Source organism: Silurus meridionalis, chromosome 15, assembly GCF_014805685.1.
Source record: "Silurus meridionalis isolate SWU-2019-XX chromosome 15, ASM1480568v1, whole genome shotgun sequence".
Taxonomy (NCBI): Eukaryota; Metazoa; Chordata; class Actinopteri; order Siluriformes; family Siluridae; genus Silurus; species Silurus meridionalis.
The window spans coordinates 21,835,625-21,855,320 of record NC_060898.1 but is presented as its reverse complement, the minus strand read 5'-3'; the positions used below and the strand labels follow the sequence as shown (position 1 = coordinate 21,855,320).

Here is a 19,696-nt window from a genome sequence, read left to right as displayed (position 1 = left end):
CTCGGGGGCGCGCCTTCCACGAAAAATGGAAGGAGCCCTGCAGAATTTCATTCTCGAAATTAAAACTAGATTTATTTGCACACGTATAAACACATCCTCTAACATTGAATACTGACATTTTCACTTATATACCGTAATTCACATTTAACTCCAACTGATCATACTGTTAGGGTTAGGGTGACCAAGGGTATAGATGCTGACCATGAACCCAATAGTCACGCTGACTGAGATCCGGAGATCCTATGTGGAGGTGGGACTTAGTTCCAGAAGGACTTCAATTCTTCTCTAATCTGAGCTTTATGGCAGAGTGGCTAGACCTCCACTCAGTGCAAAACCCATGGAAGCCTGCTTGGTGTTTGCCAACAGGAGCACGTTCAGACAGTGTGGAACAAGATTCTCTGGTGTGATGAAACCAATGACTGGCATCAATTCTGAGCATTATGTCTGAACGAAGCACCACTCATCACCTGCACAAAACCATCCCAACATTGAAGCATGGTGGTGGCAGCATCATGCTGTGGGGGTGTTTTTCTGCAGCAGTGCCTGGGCAACTGGTCAGCGTGAATGAAGCAAAATGCAAAGATATAATCAATAAAAACCTGTTTCATTGCACTCTAGACCTCAGATTGGGGCAAAGGTTTACATTCCATAATAAAAACGACCCTCAAACAACTCTGTCGATGTCCCCAGAAGAGTCACCCAGCCAGAGCAATGACTTAAACTCTACTGAACATCTTTGGAAAGACCTGAAAGTGGCTGTCCACCGATGGTCTTCTTCCAACCTGACTGATCTTGACAGGGTTTGCCACGAAGAAATGCATCAAAAGATCAAAAGAAGACTAATTCGTGTTCAAGAGAAAAGTAGAAAGAAAAAAAATGACAATGCATGGCCTCTTATGATTTCCGTAGTACCCTTTCTTGACTTCCCTTTTCTATCTGTACACCTATGTACAATCATTTTCCAATTTCAACATAGATCATTTTTGTTTACACGTTCAGCTCAGCCCTCAATTTCAATTTATTTTATATGCACTTGCTAGTCACTTTAATAGGAACATATTGTAGGAACTTATTAAAGTTAGTTTTTTTCCAAAGATGTTGTCCAACTGTCCAGTTTCTAGTGAGTCTGTGTTCATTGTAGATTCCTGTCCATGGCTCATGATGTGGTCCTTGTAGTCAATCCACCTCAGGGTTATGTTCTTTGAAATGCAATTTTGCATTTCAGCTCATGCCATGTTTTTTGTTTTTCGCACCATTCCGGCTTAATTCTAAGATTCTGCTGTGCATGAAAATCACAAGAAACCACCGAATCCTGGCACCATCTAAAACTACCATGCCATTACCCCCTTTTTTAAATTGTAATCTTTTATGTGAGCATTAACAAAAGCTCTCGAGCTGAGGAGAACAACGCTCTCATTAACTATAGATGAAGCACTAACGTGACCTGCTGGCCCATTGTGCTGCTTTAGCTGGCTAAAACAGTGTAAATGTGTTGTGTGATATTGTCTGTTGTGGAATTCATTAGATAAATGAAACATAGTTGAATTACAAGAACCACATCCTGCTTGGTTATGTGCAAAGCATGGCGTTGTGATATTGGCTGTCATTAGGTATTGCAATCAGCAAACACATGAAGTTAAGGGCTCATGAAAATAGTACTATTTTTACTAGTCATCATCATCATCATCATCATCATCATCATCATCATCATCATCATCCACATCATCACCGTATTACAAACAACAATGCTCTCTATAATGTATGTTTTTGGCAGTACAATCATAAAAAAGCATACACACACACACACACACACACACACACACACACACACACACACACACACACACACACTTTGTTACCTAAAATCTAGTGACAGCATATTTGCTATTGAACTATTGTTTATATCATATTTAGCACGACTGAGTGATTCAAATTCATACCAAATTTATTTCTATTAGCATTTTTCTAACATGGCATTTGGCACGAACAATTCAGAAAGTAGCATCTTTGCTTCTGTTCCCTGTAAACCATGCAACGACATCAAACTGAGTAGCCTTATTCCAAATATATAACTCATTCCTATGACCGAAGATACAAAATAATGCATATACAGTATATCATCATAAGCAGTTACAGCCTTATTATATTAGAATACGAAAATAAAGAAAAGAACTCCAGATTTATTTTGCAGGCACATTTCGCTGTGAATCAAGAACCAAGATCTCAATTCATGTCATCACATGTTGGTGTTTCACTCGATTATGTTTCAGTCCCATCATGGCTTATTTAAGTTTTCTTATTGACTTCATGCTGATTGAGATTGATGCATATAGTTACTGTAGTATATGTTGGTATTTCATGACAGTAGAAGCTGATAGTGGTGCTCCTGTGATTCCTGAATGTTGTAAAGTTTCCTGTTTTCGATTCAAGCCGATGTTTTTTGGGGGTGGTCCCTTAGACTTTCAAGATCAGTGTTGCTTCAGGGTCGAGTATCCGGTGAAGAAGAGTAAAAAAGATAAAAAAATAGATTTGAAAATAATGCTAAGAAGTACAACATTGACATATAACATTGACATGTGTTTCATAATCTGTAGAGTTTACCTGAGTGGGATGAGGACAATGCCATTGACCAGATTTAGCTGCTCCACAATCCAGAGCCGACTTGGAGCTGCAAGCTACGGTCGACAGAATGTTAAAACACATTCGGGATTCTTCATCAGTGCGTTTCTATATCTTAAACCCTACAATGCACTTTGGTACTTACAGTGAGAGGAGTAATACTGGATCCAGAACGGTTTGCGTATATCATGTTCATAGTCCTCTGCAGAAGTACAGCCTGATTCGTGAGGTGCTTCAGGTACTCAGAGCTCTCTTGTGTCTTTTCATGTGCTTCTCCAACCTGTGGACAGTGATTGGACAGTTAAACAGTGATTGACTGGAAGAAAGTCACATAGACAGTAATTGACTAGAAGAAAGTTTTGTGGAGTCCAAAAGGGACACTTTTGTCTCCAACAAAAGAACTTGTGCAAGACGGAGAAAAGGAAAGAAGATGTGATCAGACTCCTCACTCCCACAGTTGCACAAGGAGGTAGAAGATTAATGGTTTGGGGTTGTTTTGGAGCAGGGAAGGTTGGTGACTTATTCCAGGTGAAAGGAATCAACATGGCAACCATTCCATACTTCAAAACCATGCAATTCCTTCTGGACTGTGGCTCATTAGAACCGACTTCATCATACAACAAGACAATGAGCCATACGTCTGAGCTCTGTAAGTTTTATTTACAGAACAAACAGTTGTCTGAAGTGTTATCTATCATGGAATGTCCTGCCTCAAGTTTTACAAGAGGCACAGCAAAGTATTTCAGCAGAACGTTCAGATGCCAAAAGTTAGTTAATTATTAATGCTTAGGGAGGATCTCAAAGTAAATTAGTGGAATGTTTTAATAATGAAATGTCCTGATTTTTCTATATGTCATTCCTAAACGCCTCCTACATGGATCCAGACAGTGTTAATATTCCCAGAATCTGAATAGTATTGGTCAAACAAAACAAGCTTGGTATTCACCTGGCTCCGGTAAATCACATAACGTTCCTTCTCATGTCTCAGCGCCGAGCGGAAATCTCCTTTGCTCTCATGCACCTTTGCCAACAAGTGACGGCTACAAAACAGAATCGTAGAAGAGGGTACATCAGAGCTGAACATTGTACACTTTCTTATTGAAGACAGTGGTTCTTGTGGAGCAGTGGTTTATTCCTCACCCTTGTGCCACTTTTAGCGAGGTCGGCCCCTGATATTTGGAGGTCAAAGCCAGGGCATTCTCCAGAAACTTAAGCGCAAGGTCACACTGCATCATGCCATGTAACACGAGACCGATCTTACTCTGAACAGACCGAAAAAATGGTAAAGCAAGCTATCAAGAAAGGTTTGTTGCTGGTTCAGGTATAGCAGGAATTTGATAAGTTAGCCTAATTGCTAATTGCAGAATCCTATTTTTCAGTTACGAAATAGGAATCCAAAGGCTTGGTGTTTTTATGGAAATTAGGACATAAAATCGGATGCTGCAGTATCTGGAAATGTTTGCCCTGAATTTTCTTTTCTGAAAAACACTTGCTACCAGTTTCCTTACATCCAGTAGAGCCATTTCTGGATGATCTTCTCCACACACCAGCAGCATGAGGTAACGGGCGCGGTAGAGCAGTCGCAACCCCGTAGACGTCTGTCCACCGGCAAAGCAATAAAGACCAAGGTGTTTCTAAAAAAATGGAGAGTGCAAAAACAGAGTTAGAGATACACCTGCATTTACAGTATTGCCAAAAGTATGTGGGCACCACATATAAGTCATCACACTTATATGTGGTGATTCACTATAACTTTTTCCTTTTGTTGTAGTTTTAGCAGTGGAAAGCCGTCAGGGTCAGCAAGACCTTCTCTGGAATCACTAACTCACATTTTAATATATTTTTGTCCATGAAAATGTCTCAAATTATTCCCAGTAGTTGGGATAGTTGAAATTGGAGTTTCTATCCAATCAGATTTCAGACAAAAGAAAGAGTGTCGGCTTTTTAATCATTAACTCCATGTTGCTTGAAGCTGTTGCTTTAACCAGTTAGACTGCGATTTGGTCACTTCAGTCACGTCAGCATTGTCACATCCTTTGATTGGGCGCTCAGAGACCGCGCTAGTCAGAGCTCACAACCCGCATTTGTAGCAAACTGCACAAGCTCAAATATATCAATGTGGATTTAATAGCTGTTTTTTTTTCATTTCACAACGGCTGACACAGGAAAAGAAAATTATTTGGGCGCAGATTCATTTACAAGGATATTTACAAGACGGACTTTTCAAAAAATGTTGGACATCTTGAGGAAAGGTCACCAAAACAGTCCAAGTTTTTCATGAACCATTTATATGTTTGCGTTTTCTTTCCTGTCAAATTTGCACAAAAACACAAGCATATTCTGCCTTTATTTCAAATCCCAAGAAAACCGTAATGCACGATAAAATGCACAATGAAAATGCACGAAAATGCAAAAACCCAGAGGTGATTTTATGAGGTTAATTTCGATGCTTCTGCTAGAGATGATCTATGCAGGCGGTGCAGTTGTGGCTACAGTGAAAGGAGACGTGTTGAATTGTGTTTATTGGGTTTCTTGCTTTAGTGATGACATTCATTCTTACTGTATGAGATTCCTGTCTGTGATGCAGCGCTCTGTTCTACTACTTTCCTTTATAAATGTTTAAAAAGGTTTCCACATACAGTACTTTCAGCATTATGGTGCACCCACTGTGACTATGGAACACTTTTATACTCTTTCATAAACATTTTACCAGTAAGTGACATGACACTTGACACTCACATATTCCTGTATAGTGTTCGGATGGTCTATTCCCAGAACTCTTTCGCTGATCAGTACAGCTTTCTGCTGGTGACTCAGTGCCTAAGATAAAACACATACAACTGCAATGGGATAACGTGTCTACCGTGTTTATTAGGACTTTAAAATTACATGCACACCGAAGCTTAAATCTTTAACTGGATGAGTAAAGAGCACAAAATCCACACCTCAGCATAGTCTCCGAGTATGTAATAAATGCGTCCCAGCAGACGCAGACAGATGCAGACATCCTGGTGCAGAGCCCCATAAACATTAGTGAACAAGCTTAATGCTTGGCTGATTAGCTCACAACCTTCTTTCAGGTTTCCTGAAGATTATAAAAGATTAGTCATTGTGTTGTTGTTTTCTGTGTTTTGTTGTCTGTTGGAGAAACTCTTGCACTCACCCTGCTGGATGCTGGCTTGGCCGCAGTGCAGAAAATAAATCCCATCATTAGCTTTCGGGATGACGTGCTTTATAACGGGGAAAATGTTCAAGATGTCCTCCTCGCTAAACGCCGGCCTTTGCTTGCCATCAAACTGATACTCTCTGATATGAATCTGAACATTGTGTACATTTGAGTGTTGGTTTTTAAAGTGGGGCAGGGTTCAGAGAGTTTTGGCAAACACATGAGGTGAATTTTTACCCGAAACATTGCATTGTTGGAAGGATGGGAGATGTATTTTACATTACCTGGATGCCTGTTTTGATACAGATCTCTCTGAGCAGGGTGATTCTTTGTAAACCACATTTGTCCACCGCCTGCTCTATACTGTCACTGCCGGGCACAGATCAGACATCAAGATTAATTGAGGTTTATAATTTTGCAATTCAAGCTATTAAAAATGTAAATACATTTAAAAGAAGCGAAATTAAAACCTTCAACGCATCATGCATTTATTCACTAAGTCCTTTCTTTACTTAGATATCAATTAAATAATAAACTCCACCGAAAAATATTTGTAATTGATATTGATTAGATTTATTGATGCGCCAAGTCTCAAATCAAGCACCAAAATCCCCCGTGATGCACACATCCGGCGATTAAAACCGTCCGTGTGGAAACACAGCAAAAGTTTCGTTTGGTGTCCTGATGATTTTCTGTACGTAATTCAACACACCATTATTACTTTAAAACATTTACAAGAATATTTTGTCTTCATGCTCTATGTTGAGTTTGGTGTCACTTATTATAAACATACATTTGCATAAAGAATCAATGTATTAATCGGGAGCAGCCGAAAGAAGTAGAAGGAGTAGAAGAAGAACAGTAAAAGGGTGTGATTAATCGTGAGTTAACTCATTAAATTAAATCATGCTATTAATCGTGATTAAATATTTTAATCGATTGACAGCCCTAGTGTATAAAAATACATCTGCATTTACAGAATATCTGATTTATTCATCCAAAACAAAGCATTTATAGTTGCTTTGACATTCCGATAAACCTCACTGAATTTGGTGAAATTACCTACAATACTTCAAAGACAACTTAAATCTTGTTATTAATATCTACCATATCATTCACTACACTGCTATCGGTTTCAGACCGTCTGTATAGTTGCAACATTTGCAGAAGTTTTGTTTATATTTTTCCCATTATCCTCTTGGTTACCAGGCTAATTTCTCACCTACTAAAAACTTTCTTTCGGTTTCTCCCATTAGGGGTCGCCACAGCAGACCATCCGCATGTTTGATTTGGCACATGTTTTTACGCTGGATGCCCTTCCTAACGCAACCCTCCCCATTTATCCGGGCTTTGGACCGGCACTAAGGCTTGTGCAACCCTAATGGCTGGGGTTGGTTCTCTGACCGGGGATCGAACCCGGGCCGCATCGGTGAGAGCGTTTTTTTCACCTATGACAATACCCGCAAATCAGAGACAATTGAAAGCTAACACATTTCATCCGAAACACTTGGAACAAGCCAACCAGATCTTTTTAAAACGCTTCCCATGTTGTGTCAAAGAGCACAGAAATGTACTTACAGGGAAATAAAGACTAAAGACTATAAAGCGCACCCATATATAAGCCGCACCTACAACCTTACAAATATTTTTATTTTTAACATAAATAAGCCGCACCTGTCTATAAGCTGCTGGTGTCTACACTAATATACTTTACACAGGCTTTAATGAAAGACACGTTACACACGGTGTAACGGGTAAAATATGTTGCGCTTCCTTGAAGAGCATAGCGGTATTTTGGGAATAGCCTGCCAATGCATTTTTTTTACAATATTACTGCATGTGTGCAAGTCGAGGAATATGTCCTTATTATTTTCTGATGCTCATTTCTAAGTTTCTTTGACTAACCCGTAAGGCTGTTGCCAAGAAAAATAAAAATGCACGAGTTTTGGAAACCTGTCTGTGCTTATATGATTTCTGTTGCAACTGGAGTTAGCGAGCTCTCCCTTCACCCAGACTCAACACGCTACAAAGGCTTGTATCTAAACATTAGCCTACCAAGTAAGTCATTGTTCACTGTCTTGCTCCTTCCTTTCACAACTATTTCTCTCGGGAGTTTATCTTTGGGCATCGTTGTGCGTTTAAAAATCACCCGATGGAAATGTTTTCTCCCGATGCCGTGCAGCTCAGAACACAGGTGAGGTGCGTTTTTACGTTTCCGTTTGGAAGTTTAATTGGTCTAATGTTATGTCGCTTAGTTTTTTGGCTTGAAGTTTGTGAAACCGGGAAAAACCCAGAAAAAAATTCATAAATAAGCCGCTTCGTTGTTTAAGCCGCGGGGTTCAAAACATGGGAAAAAAGTAGCGGCTTATAGTCCGAAAAATACGGTAACTGTAAGTTTAAGAGAAAAAATAGTAGCTATGATTGATTAAGTCAAGGAATGTTTACAAATGTTTGACTTGCACTGGATTCACCATGCATATGGCTTAAACCTGTAATTGTATGTAATTATTATGTAAATATTGAGCTCTCACCACGGCAGGCTGTAGTGATAATACTCCTGAGCCTCAGCCTGGATAGTCCTCCAGAGTTCACTGGAGGTCAGGCTGGTTAATGCGCCTCCTACACTTGGCACTTTGCCACTTGAAGAGCCACGACTCCGCCTCCGCCGACTCCTGCGCTTGGATGACAATCTGTCCATCTGCTGGGTCCCCAGAACCTCCGGCGAGGAGCTGAGGAAGCAGTTGAGGAAATGGCTGACTGAGACAGACAGGGAAGATGACTCTACAGCCTGAGGGCAAAATATGCAAAAGTGGTAAGTTCAAGGGTCGACAAGGTTTGGAGGCTCTAACAATGAATTGTAGCATAAGATTAGAGAAAACGGTATTCTACTGAACATTTGGGATTTCAAATAAAAAACTTACTAACAAATAGGTCCTGAACGTATGTTTTGCACATCTAGTGATCAACTCACATAGTGCAATTCTCTACAAGGAAAAAGCGAGACAGATGAGTGTCATTTTGTGTGCAAAGTGCTCAATGATAAATCTAACAGAATCCATGGTATAAAATGGCTCACATAAACATGGTCCAGTTTTGTCTTCTGAGGACTTTTCTCAATAAACTCCAGTACTATTCCCAGGTACCGGATGTTGATACCATTTTGATGGAGAGCCTCAGTTAAGGTCAAACCATCCATCGGCATTGTGGTATGATCGACACAGCTCTTAATCTACATGTTCACAACATGGTCATTATTAGTTTCTGGGAATATTTATGATATCGAGAAAGATGCATAGATCACAGAGCAATAAGGACTCATACTCACTAAGTTTGGGATTTGGGTTGACACAAGGAAAGCTGCCGTATCCTTTAAAAGTTGTTTCTGTTCCTGGATATCTTGCAAACATTCTTTCGGGAATCGAACACCTACGATATGAATATATGAACTATGATTAGAATAAAATTGGAATATGTTTGAATTTCAGTAATATTCAATAACTCATGCATAGGGACGAGCAGAGATCATGACTGAAGTGTTATGGCTGAAGTGTTAATGAAGAACTATTATGTAGTAGTACTATATTGTAAAGGTCTGTTGGATTTTGGTGCGCGTTTGTGGAGATTTGTGCTCCTACGGCCACAAAGGCGTTAGCAAAGTCAGGTGCTAATGTAAAATGCAGTCAGCTTTCCACTTTGTTCCAAAGGTGTTCAATAGGGTTGAGGTCAGCGCTCTAGAGCAGGCCACCCAAGATCTTCCACTCCAAACTATATAAAGCATATCTGATTTTGTGAACAGGACCATGGAAGGGGTAAAAACTTTAGTGAAGACACTGGACTTCTGATCATGATTTTGAATTTTAACCCTCAACTGCTCATTTGTATGAATGAGATTATTGTTGCTCTGCATAAGAGCGTCTGCTAAATGTGGGAAATGTAAATTTCATGTGAGCCCAAACCCTGATCAGCCAACATTGTCTATCCCTTTTAATGAAATGAAAAACACAACAAAGCACACCCAGAACTGTTGAGCAGGATGTCACGTTGAAACAGGTTCAGGTCTCTTAGGAAAATGTAATGCTACCGCATCCAAAGACGTCCTGTATAATTTTGTGCATTCAACTTTGTGCTTTCATTTTGGAAAAAAGAATCACATATGGCTGGAAAATCAGGTGTCCCAATACTTTTTTCTTATATATTTTAATGACTTAACAAACCATTACGTAATTTTTTATGTACTTAGTATTTATTACTAGATAAAAGTAAACACTCAGGAGTTAATGGAGTACTACTTATTCATTCCCTGCATGAGTTATTAAACAATATCGTTCAGATTTACCACACATTTTGTTTACTAATAGCTACTCACTAACCCACACACCTGGTGAGAAAATGTCAGGGTTGAAACGAATATCAGAAGAGGACGAATGCATAGACCGATGGAGAGAATTGTTCTTGTCAATATCTACATGCTTGCTGGAAACATCCGGTGTTGGATCCAAAGCATCTTCCTCTGGACTGTCTGGTAATTCAACATCTCTTATTCTGTTGCTTTCTTGATCAAGGCTTTGAGATTCGGTACTCATGTATAATTGATGCCTAAAGAAACAAAATTGAGTAAATCAAAATTCTTAAATTGCCAGTACACACAAATATTTATACAGAAATATACACTGATCAGGCATAACATTATGACATTATAACATTATGAGCGGTGAAGTAAATAACAGTGATTATCTTTTCATCACGGCACCTGTTAGTAAGTATTTGGCAGCAAGTGAAGCAGGAAAAATGGGCAAGCATAAGAATTTGAGCGAGGTTAAAAAGGACCAAATTGTGACGTCTAGACGTCTGGGTCAGAGCATCTCTAAAACTACAGCTGGGATGTTCCTGGTCTGCAGTGGTCAGTATCTATCAAAAGTGCTCCAAGGAAGGAACAGTGGTGAACCGGCGACAGGGTCATGAGCGGTCAAGGCTCATTGACGCACGTGGGGATCGAAGGCTGGCCCATGTGGTCTGATCCAGCAGATGAGCTCCTGTAGCTCAAGCTGCTGATGAAGTTAATGCTTGAAGGGTCAGGATTGTCTTGGCAGCAAAAGGGGGACCAACACAATATTAGGCAGGTAGTCATAATGTTATGCTTGATCAGTGGCTATAATGATATGCGGTATATAAGAAAAATATATTGACCTATACTTCACAAATGCCTCAATTAGCTCTTGTCTCAGACAGACCAGGCGATGTCGGTGTTGCATTGGGAAACCTAGTTGTTGGCACTCGGTGTTTAGTTCCTCCCCTTCCACAGGCAAGAAATTGAGGTCAGGGGGAAATGTGAACAGCAGGTCGAGAATGTAATGACGGCCATCGTTACCCACGATGCCCTTGCATTCCACTGAGGAACACAACTCTACAGCGGAGTCGTCTTTGTTAAGCACAAAGTGCCGCTGCACTCTCAGATGCTTGCTGGGTTTTTCCAGTAACTTTAGGAACCTTGAGGAATCCAGAGCCAACATAATCTCTTACTTTCAATTCTAAAACATTTCTGTCAACAATGCTAAAGACAAATGAGTTTAAAACCAACTTACTGTTCGTTAGAGACAACAGTCTTTCCGAAGTCAGTGGAACCGTAGATCACACTCTGTTCCTGGTCACATTCAAGAATTCCAGGGACAATCGACTGTGCAGTGATACGGTAACCTCGATAATCCACCAGTACTGTACCAAGCACGTATAGGCCATCTGTATCCAGTGCACTGTATGCTCTCACACCATTCAGGTCAATGGCTGAGGCGACATAGGCTGCAGCCTCGCCACCTACCTCTTTATACTGTTCATGTCCGTCTACGCCTAAGCTAAAGAAGATATTGTTCCACACATACATGTGATTGTGTGGTTCCTCACTGGGGTTGATGGGCATCACATTGCCATCGACTACTGCCATTGCACCTCGTGTAGCAGTGCTCACAAAATCACTGTTAACCTGCGGAGGACAAATCGATTTTTGTCTTTGCTTTAGTAATATTTTAGTACTAATCAGTGATGTCATACTGAGCTGAAAAGAGTTAGGAGGGACCCCTGAAAAACGTTGGCCTTACCTTGAAGATTGCTCTGTCTCTCAGCAGGCGATCTCTGAGGCTCTGACTCGGTAGCTCTCTAGTGCTCTGAAGCTCTTCATTCCAGTCACAAACCTAAAGTTTAGCAACAACATTTTTTACATAATTGTAGACTGTAAGTTTTAATGATATCTTTTTTTGTTCCCTCATGTTTTGGAACCTAATGGAAAAAGCCTCCAGTCGATACAGTGCTTGTCAAAAGTTTGGAAACACCTGGCCTTTTATTTATTTTGAGACATTTTACTTTTTTTTTTACATTTATCCAGGTTGACTTACATTTATCTCATTTAATACAAGTGAGTATTTGGGAAAAAAGACAAAACGGAACCTGTCCAGGCACATGTCCTTCATAGTACAGTTGGGAAGAGCTGGCCTCTTCAGCTCGAACACAGTCCATGGAATGGTCGAGAGTTGGAGCAGTCCAGCTAAACACCTGTAATGGTGTACCTATTCTCTCAAAGGGGTGTGTCGATATTCTGGAAAGCAACGTAGAAAACATGCTTTAAATTAAATAAGAGAATTACTTAGAATACAGAGCTACTTTTCATAGTCTCAACATGTGAATCTACTTTAATATCTATGTGTTAAGAGATTTACCTTCTCTTGAGTAAAAGACTGAAGTTCTTTTTAAATACTGGACTGATCTGATTCAGAAGCTCCACTAAGGAATGACTAAGCATACTGGGATTTTCTGGCTTCGGGTTAAAATTGTAAGTGGTAGATCTAAAAAAGACATAATATAACAAAAAAATAAAAATAAAAAAGAACATGACATGAACAGTTATTTGTATTTCTTGGCTTCAGCAACTGAAGAGCATCCAAATGTCATTGATCTACTCACTGATTCAAGTAAAAACCTCGTGTTGATGCTGTAATGCTGAATTGTCTGTCCTCCATGGTAAGGACATTGAGGTACATGAGATCACCATGTATTTTTCTGTTTCCTGGAGGAGGGTTCCAGTTGCTGGTCATCAGCACCTTCAGGCATTCGATGGACTGTTAGCAAAAGTACAGTTAATGCCAAGTTAGTTTCTTTAATATTTCAGAGATTTATCAATCTATATCGAACACAATAAAAAAAATGAATTAGGTGCAAATCATACTAAGGATTTTATCATCAAGTTGGTTGGTTGGGTTTTCGTGTTTTATGGGGACATTTCATAGGTGTAATGTTTTTTATACTGTACAAACTATATATTCTATCCTCCTACACTAACCCCGTGGAACACGACTGGATTGGTGCAAGCTCTGGATGTACATAAACTATACACTTACTGAAAGACTATTCCTGGTTCTCAGAGAAGAACCACACATACAGTCACCCAAGCCAGGATCAAACCCGGGGATTCTGGAGCTATAAGGCAGCTACATTATTGTGCCATACTGTGCCACCATGCTGACCCACATAAGTAGTATACCTGTAAGTTTAGTTTACCTTTAAGTTCTCACTTTGAGGCTGCAGGGGTCCCAGTAAACATTCCTTAGTCCCTGGAAGAATGTACTCAGGAGGGCTACAATTGAATTGCATCACATCTTCAGCTTTTTCTTGAATTTGCTGTTTTCTGAAAAGAATGTATAAATTTTTCAAAGAAGAGCTGGATAGTATAATTTAGCTCTTTTGCATTTGTTCTCCCTGTATCTTTCACTAAGAATGGCTTTACAAAATTCATCTAGAGAATTGGTATTAATGGTTATTATCTGTTGCATCTCACCTTCAATACGATCTTCAGTGAAGAACCTAAGGAAGGACAAAGAGCTTCCCTCGATGCCATTATAGGCGTCTGTGAGGTCCAAGCTTTTCAGCAGGTCTCTGATGTGACGAAGGTGTAAACGAACTTCTCGAACTGTGTATGGCTCTACAAGTTTCATAAAAGTCATACAGACCATCCAGGAGGATAAATAAGCATTACCTGACTTCAATGGATTAATGAATAGGACAGTGGGCATCATTAATGTTACCTAAATTTGCAGATGCATGAAATGTGCATTCAGCTTAAATATAGTATCTAAATTTGATAAAGTCTCCACTAGTATGTCTATAAACTTTCAGTTAAACACTTACCTTCCACTATCTTCAAAAGCGAGCCCTCTTGCAGGCCACTAATGGCCTTCAGATTAGAGAAGTTGTCCAGTGTATTCCCATCTAACTGCAAGGAGAAACAGGTACGATAACAGGTCTCCTCACGGTCCATCAACACTTGCTTGATTTCCTGCACCATTGCTAATGGAGATGCCTGAATGTCACACAAGGCAAAAAAAAAATGCATTTATAAAAAGGTCAGCAGGAAGTATCAAAAACCTTTCATTGTGAGAGTAACCAGAGATGTGTTAGTAAATAGTTACAAAAAGATACAGGCATAGATTTTCATTTCAAACCATTTTTCTTTGGAGGATTCTGGAAGAAGGGGTTGTAAAGCAGGAGCACATCAGCAGGACTGTATACATTGTCGAGCTGAGATGTGAGAGCTTAGTGGTTAAGGCATTGGCTTTTGGATCCGAAGATTGTGTTCATAACATAGCCACAACCAAGCTGCCAATTCTGGGCCCCTGAGCAAAGCCCTTAATCCCATAGCTGTTCGGTTGTATGAATAAGATAACGTAAATCGCTCTGGATAAGGCTGTCTACCAAATGCTGTAAACGAGGATGCTTTATTAAAAAGCTAAGCTAGACCATGTACATTTTAAATCATTTTACACCCTTATTCAGAGCAACTAGTCTCATACAGTCCACATGTAAAGTTTTTGTTTAAGGTTCCAGCAACCCAGCTTGGTTGTTCTGCAATTTAAACCTATTGCCTTTTGATCAGAAGTCAAACATCTTAACAATTGAGCTACCACTTCCCCTAACAGCTACTCAATTCATGGGGCAGGAATGTTTTACCCAGCGCAAAGAGCAAAACAGGCCAGTGACTATGAAATGTACTTCCATTTAGCAGAATTCTTTCGGCTTCTCCCGTTAGAGGTTGCCACAGCGGACCCTCCGCATGTTTGATTTGGCACGTTTTTACGCTGGATGCCCTTTCTAACGCAACCCTCCCCATTTATCCGGGCTTGGGACCAGCACTAAGAGTGGCTGGGGTTGGTTCCCTGACCGGGGATCGAAACCGGGCCGCAGCGGTGAGAGTGCCGCATCCTAACCACTAGACCACCAGGGAACCTACTTCCATTTAGCAGAATAATGCTAACTATTTCATTATCAGCCACTGGCTTGTGAATACATTCCACAAAGGTATGAAACCCAATGCAATGTTAAGTTATTTCTGTCCTCAATAAAGCATCGTATTTCGTTGGCCGTGACGAGGATGGACAGGTGAGGGAGGCAAGATTGAGATGGTTTGGACATGTGCAGAGGTGGGACATGGGGTATATCGGTAGGAGAATGCTGAGGATGGAGCCACCAGGAGAAAGGAAAAGAGGAAGACCAAGGAGGAGGTTTATAGATGTGGTGAGGGAAGACATGCAGGTAGTTGGTTTGAAAGAGGCAGATGTAGAGGACAGGTGGGGTACGGAGACGGATGATCTGCCGTGGCGACCCCTAATGGGAGAAGCCAAAAGAAGAAGAAGATCAGTGCAAAAATGACTTTCACCCTCAATATCAGTATCATAAGAATATCAACACCTTCATGTTATATATCCGGTCTATCGGTGCTATCTGTAATTTTAGGGCAAGGTGTGCTATCAGGACATGCTATAATGACTTCTTACTGCTTCCATAAATCTATAATAGCCCACAAAAGAAAGCAGAATAGAAATGTATATATTTACCCAGGGTAAAAGAGAAATCTATAACTAGGTGGAGGACCACCAACTCGTTTTTTCATAGGGTGCAGTCATAGAACCATGGTACATACCTGACTTTTCCAGCCATGTGTGGTTCTTTACCAAACTGTTACTACAATGTTGGAGGCACACAATTGTATGGGACATCTAGATTGATGCAGTAGCATTTTCCCCTTCACCTGATCTGGGAGGCCCAAACCTGTTCTATCTTGCCAATGCACAAAGCAAGCTCCATGAAGATATACTTTATATGGGTTGACCTTTGACCTTAACTCTATTGAACACCTTTGGGATGAATGTCCTCCATACCTCAAGAACATCAGTACCCGACTTTACTAACACCCTTGTGACTGAATGAGCACAAATCTCTATTTACATTTATGGCATTTGGCAGATGCCCTTTTCCAGAGCGATGTTATCTCAGTAATACAGTTGAGCAATTGATGGTTAAGAACCTTTCTCATGGGCCCAGCAGTGACAGCTTGGTGGTGGTAGGATATGAACCCATGACCTTCCGATCAGAAGCCCCACATCTTATTCACTAAGTTATCCCTTCCCTAGTGGGACATCTTTCCAGAGGAGTGAAGGTTATTTGAACAGCAAATTTGGACTTAATGTAAAATACTAAATGGGATGTTCAGAAAGCACATACAAATCGTATGTGTCCCTAATCTTTTGTCCATATACCACATGTAAACATTCATTTTTTTAACTAATAAAAGCAAAATACCTGGAAATCGGTGGCCTCGGTCCCAGGGGCCTGGATCCTGATAGTTAACCCTGTGTCCTCAGTGGGGTCTAAATCTACAGAATCAGGATCCTCCTGGAGTTCCTTGTCCCTGTATCTGTTTAGCTCTGAAATCTCTGTTTGGTCACTGAGCATGTTATTTGGACTTTGCCCTTATATAATCAGAAGAAATGGCATACAGTGAACAGTTGGACATTTGATATGACATGTAAAACACTACTGTACACTGATCAGGCATAACATTATGATCAAATGCCTAATATTGTGTTGGTCAACTTTTGCTGCCAAAACAGTTCTGACCATTAAGCATTAAAACCATTATCTTCTTCAGCAGTTTGGACCACTTTTGATAGATTCTGACCACTGCAGACCGGGAACAGCCCACAAGAGCTGCAGTTTTGAAGATGCTCAAAAACCCAGTCGTCTAGCTGTCACAGCATGGCCCTCACTCAAATCCTTACAATTTTTCCTGCTTCTAACATTAACTTTGAGGACAAAATGCTGCGTAATAAATAAATCCACTCACTAACAGGTGCCATGATGAAGAGATAATCAGTGTTATTCACTTCACCCCTCATAATGTTATAATGTCATGGTGTTATGCCTGATCTGTGTGTAGTTTGTCAGTTTTTTGACTATACTCTCCAGGAAGTACTTCGCCATTTCGCCATACTTAGATGGCGAAATGTCATTTTTGTATAGTATTTCTATAGGTGTCGTCTTTTTTTTTTTTTTAATCAGTGGTATCACTGAGCACATACCTGCTATATTTGGGGTGGCCAGGAACAGTTTATCAACCACAAACAGGGTAAACTGTTCATTTTTCACTGGTCTTTGGTACAAATTTGGACCTATTTTGTCTTGATCCTTGTCTTCAGACCTCTCCCCGTTTTGTTCCTCATTAAGAGTTCTGAACTTTACTACACCTTGTATATTTGATGCAAACTTAGCTTCATTCCCAGGTATGTGCTGTGTTGAAGTCTTAGTGATCTCTGTAGCATCCCCTTCTGTCTGAATGGAGTCCAGTTCCAGCATAAGCTCTGGGTTCTGTGCCATCTCTTCCTGGTTTCTCTCGATATCCTGGTCTGTCTGAAGTCTAACCGCTAACTCTTTGTTTTCTTCATTTTGACTAATCAGAATAACAGTATCCTGCCTTTTTTCCTCCGTCTGTGCTGTGCTTGGTCTATGTTGTGCTTCTGTTTGTCCTGATTGGACCGGAGAATGTTTTGTTTGGTTGCTTTCATTGAGGTTCATTTTTGCTACACCTCTCTGTGCTGCATTTGCATCTGAACATACAGCACTTTGTTCACACTCGGCTACATTGCTGAGAACGTAATTTGCTCTCTGTGCAACTTCCTGTCCCAGTTGTGCTCCGTTCTGGTCTCGGTGTACCATGTTTAGCTCCATTTGTTCTGTTTCTTTTCCCAGAGTTCCTTCTTTGTCCTCGTCTTGAATTCCACTTTCATTTACTCCAATGATGTCAGTCTCAGTCTCTGAAGATCCTTTTGCTTGGCTGTCAGATGAAGGTGTCCTGAAGGTACCAGGGGATGTGGACTCTGAAAAAACTTGTTGATGGCTTGCTTGATTTCTCTGTGCTAAGAACTGCACTCCTTGACAAGAGGAATCCTGCCAATACCTGGTTTCCTGTCCGTGTGTGTAGATAAAGGTGTGAGAAACTAAATTTGAAGCATTCGATTGCTCTGATGGCCATGAACGCAAGGCTGATAGTAAGGGCCATTCGTTCTCCGTGGTGCATAGCTGATTTCGGTCCAAATAGTGAAATTCCCGTTGACTGATTCTTGTGCTTGGCATTTCGTCTTCTTGAAAATCCTCTTTTACACTAGTCTGCTTTTTGTTTTGTCCTCTCTCTGGTAAAACAAGCTCTACCTGCTGTGAGACGTCAGCCATGTCCAGGTTTGCTCGGTGACTACTGCTAAGGACAATGTCAGGGTAAAGGAGGTGGTCCTGATCCAGGACAGGAGATGCCAACATGTCAGACGTTGATGGAGAGAGGCTTTCAACATCACTATTCTCTCTTGACAAGAGCGGAGATTGCTCTTCGATTCGCTCAGGAACGTCCTTACAGCGGAACAAATGCCTGAGACAGCACTGAAGTAGGTTTCCCATGCTGATCGAGAAGTGTTCAACACGCTGTCACACTCCAGCAAATCTGTCATGCATGAACATCGATTCCAGCCCAAGATTTCACCAAAGCGAACTCTTCTGAAGTTTTTGGAACGCCTATAAATACGGTCATCGCAGACTTGGTAGTAATGTGCACTTTGATTTGTAGAAATAACCAGGCTGAGAGCTGATTCAGTCAGAAGTTCGGCACCACGGTACTGGAATGAAACACAGATTGAACCCAGCCTGAATATTTTTATAAATAGTGATGATTTCATTAAAAAAAAAAGATCTCGTTTTAAGAAGAGTTCTTTTGGAAGTATTTGCGTAATAGGTTGATTACGTCATTGGTTTTGTTTTGAAAGTTCATAGATCATCTTTCAGCCTGGTGACCTGCAGAAAAGCACCTTCACGTAAACAATGCTATGAGAAAATGCACCACTTCTTACCTTTGGATTTTCTCATCTTGGTACTCTCCCCAAATTTCCCTGGAAGCCTGATTACACCAAACACCATCCATTTCTTCTTTTGCCCAGGACAGGTTACACAGCCTCTTCTTGTATCCTTTTTTGCCCTTCATTATGTGTGTGTGTGTGTGTGTGTGTGTGTGCCTCTCTTTTGCAGCGCCCCTCCTTCATACACACTTTTTTCCAGGAAGGAGGAGTCTGCCCAGAGCCCCATGGCTCTAGCCCACTGCTGTTCCCGAGCAGCAGAAATCTCAACTCATCTTTTCAGCTCTTCACATAAACAACAGCCATCTGAAAAAAGGCACAGACTGCATGCTAGCCTCCTGGATCCGGCTCGGCATATGCATCACGTGTAGCTGCTTTTTCTCTCAGGTCACCCGTATAAATAGCTTCTGTTTGTAGATCATGCTTATCAGGCAGAAGGAGGCTGTGCAGGCTTGTGTAAGACACACCTCCTTTCTGTACCTAATGAATTGACTGCTGCTCCAGAGCAGTTGCTATGGCAGGGTGCTGCAGTAGCAGCAGAATGCTGTGGTGGACCTCGGCAAGGTTGAAAAAAATGATAAAGGAGCTTTGTGTGGCAGTAAATTTCAAGACTTTCTTTTTCTCTTCCTCTCTCTCTTTCTCTCACTCCCCTCAACATCTCTCTCCCCGTCTCATGATTCAAGATTCAAAGGTTGCT

At 40.8% G+C, this 19,696-nt stretch overlaps 1 protein-coding gene across 1 annotated transcript; it reads right to left on the bottom strand.

Annotated features, from left to right (window-relative positions):
• Positions 1-1,647: 1,647 nt before the first annotated feature.
• On the bottom strand, positions 1,648-19,385 carry LOC124398479 (clustered mitochondria protein homolog). Its single transcript, XM_046868718.1, has 27 exons — positions 18,997-19,385; positions 17,185-18,765; positions 16,406-16,575; positions 13,958-14,129; positions 13,593-13,751; positions 13,331-13,443; positions 12,737-12,891; positions 12,493-12,618; positions 12,224-12,371; positions 11,878-11,970; positions 11,368-11,762; positions 10,973-11,272; positions 10,164-10,381; positions 9,111-9,211; positions 8,862-9,014; positions 8,707-8,769; positions 8,317-8,573; positions 6,070-6,154; positions 5,783-5,936; positions 5,565-5,704; positions 5,359-5,439; positions 4,128-4,253; positions 3,760-3,881; positions 3,566-3,659; positions 2,765-2,899; positions 2,602-2,675; positions 1,648-2,477 (listed from the first exon to the last, which is right to left on the bottom strand). Exons 2-27 carry the CDS (start codon positions 18,548-18,550, stop codon positions 2,426-2,428), a joined length of 5,052 nt encoding a protein of 1,683 aa, XP_046724674.1. The 5' UTR covers positions 18,551-18,765; positions 18,997-19,385; the 3' UTR covers positions 1,648-2,425.
• Positions 19,386-19,696: the final 311 nt, after the last annotated feature.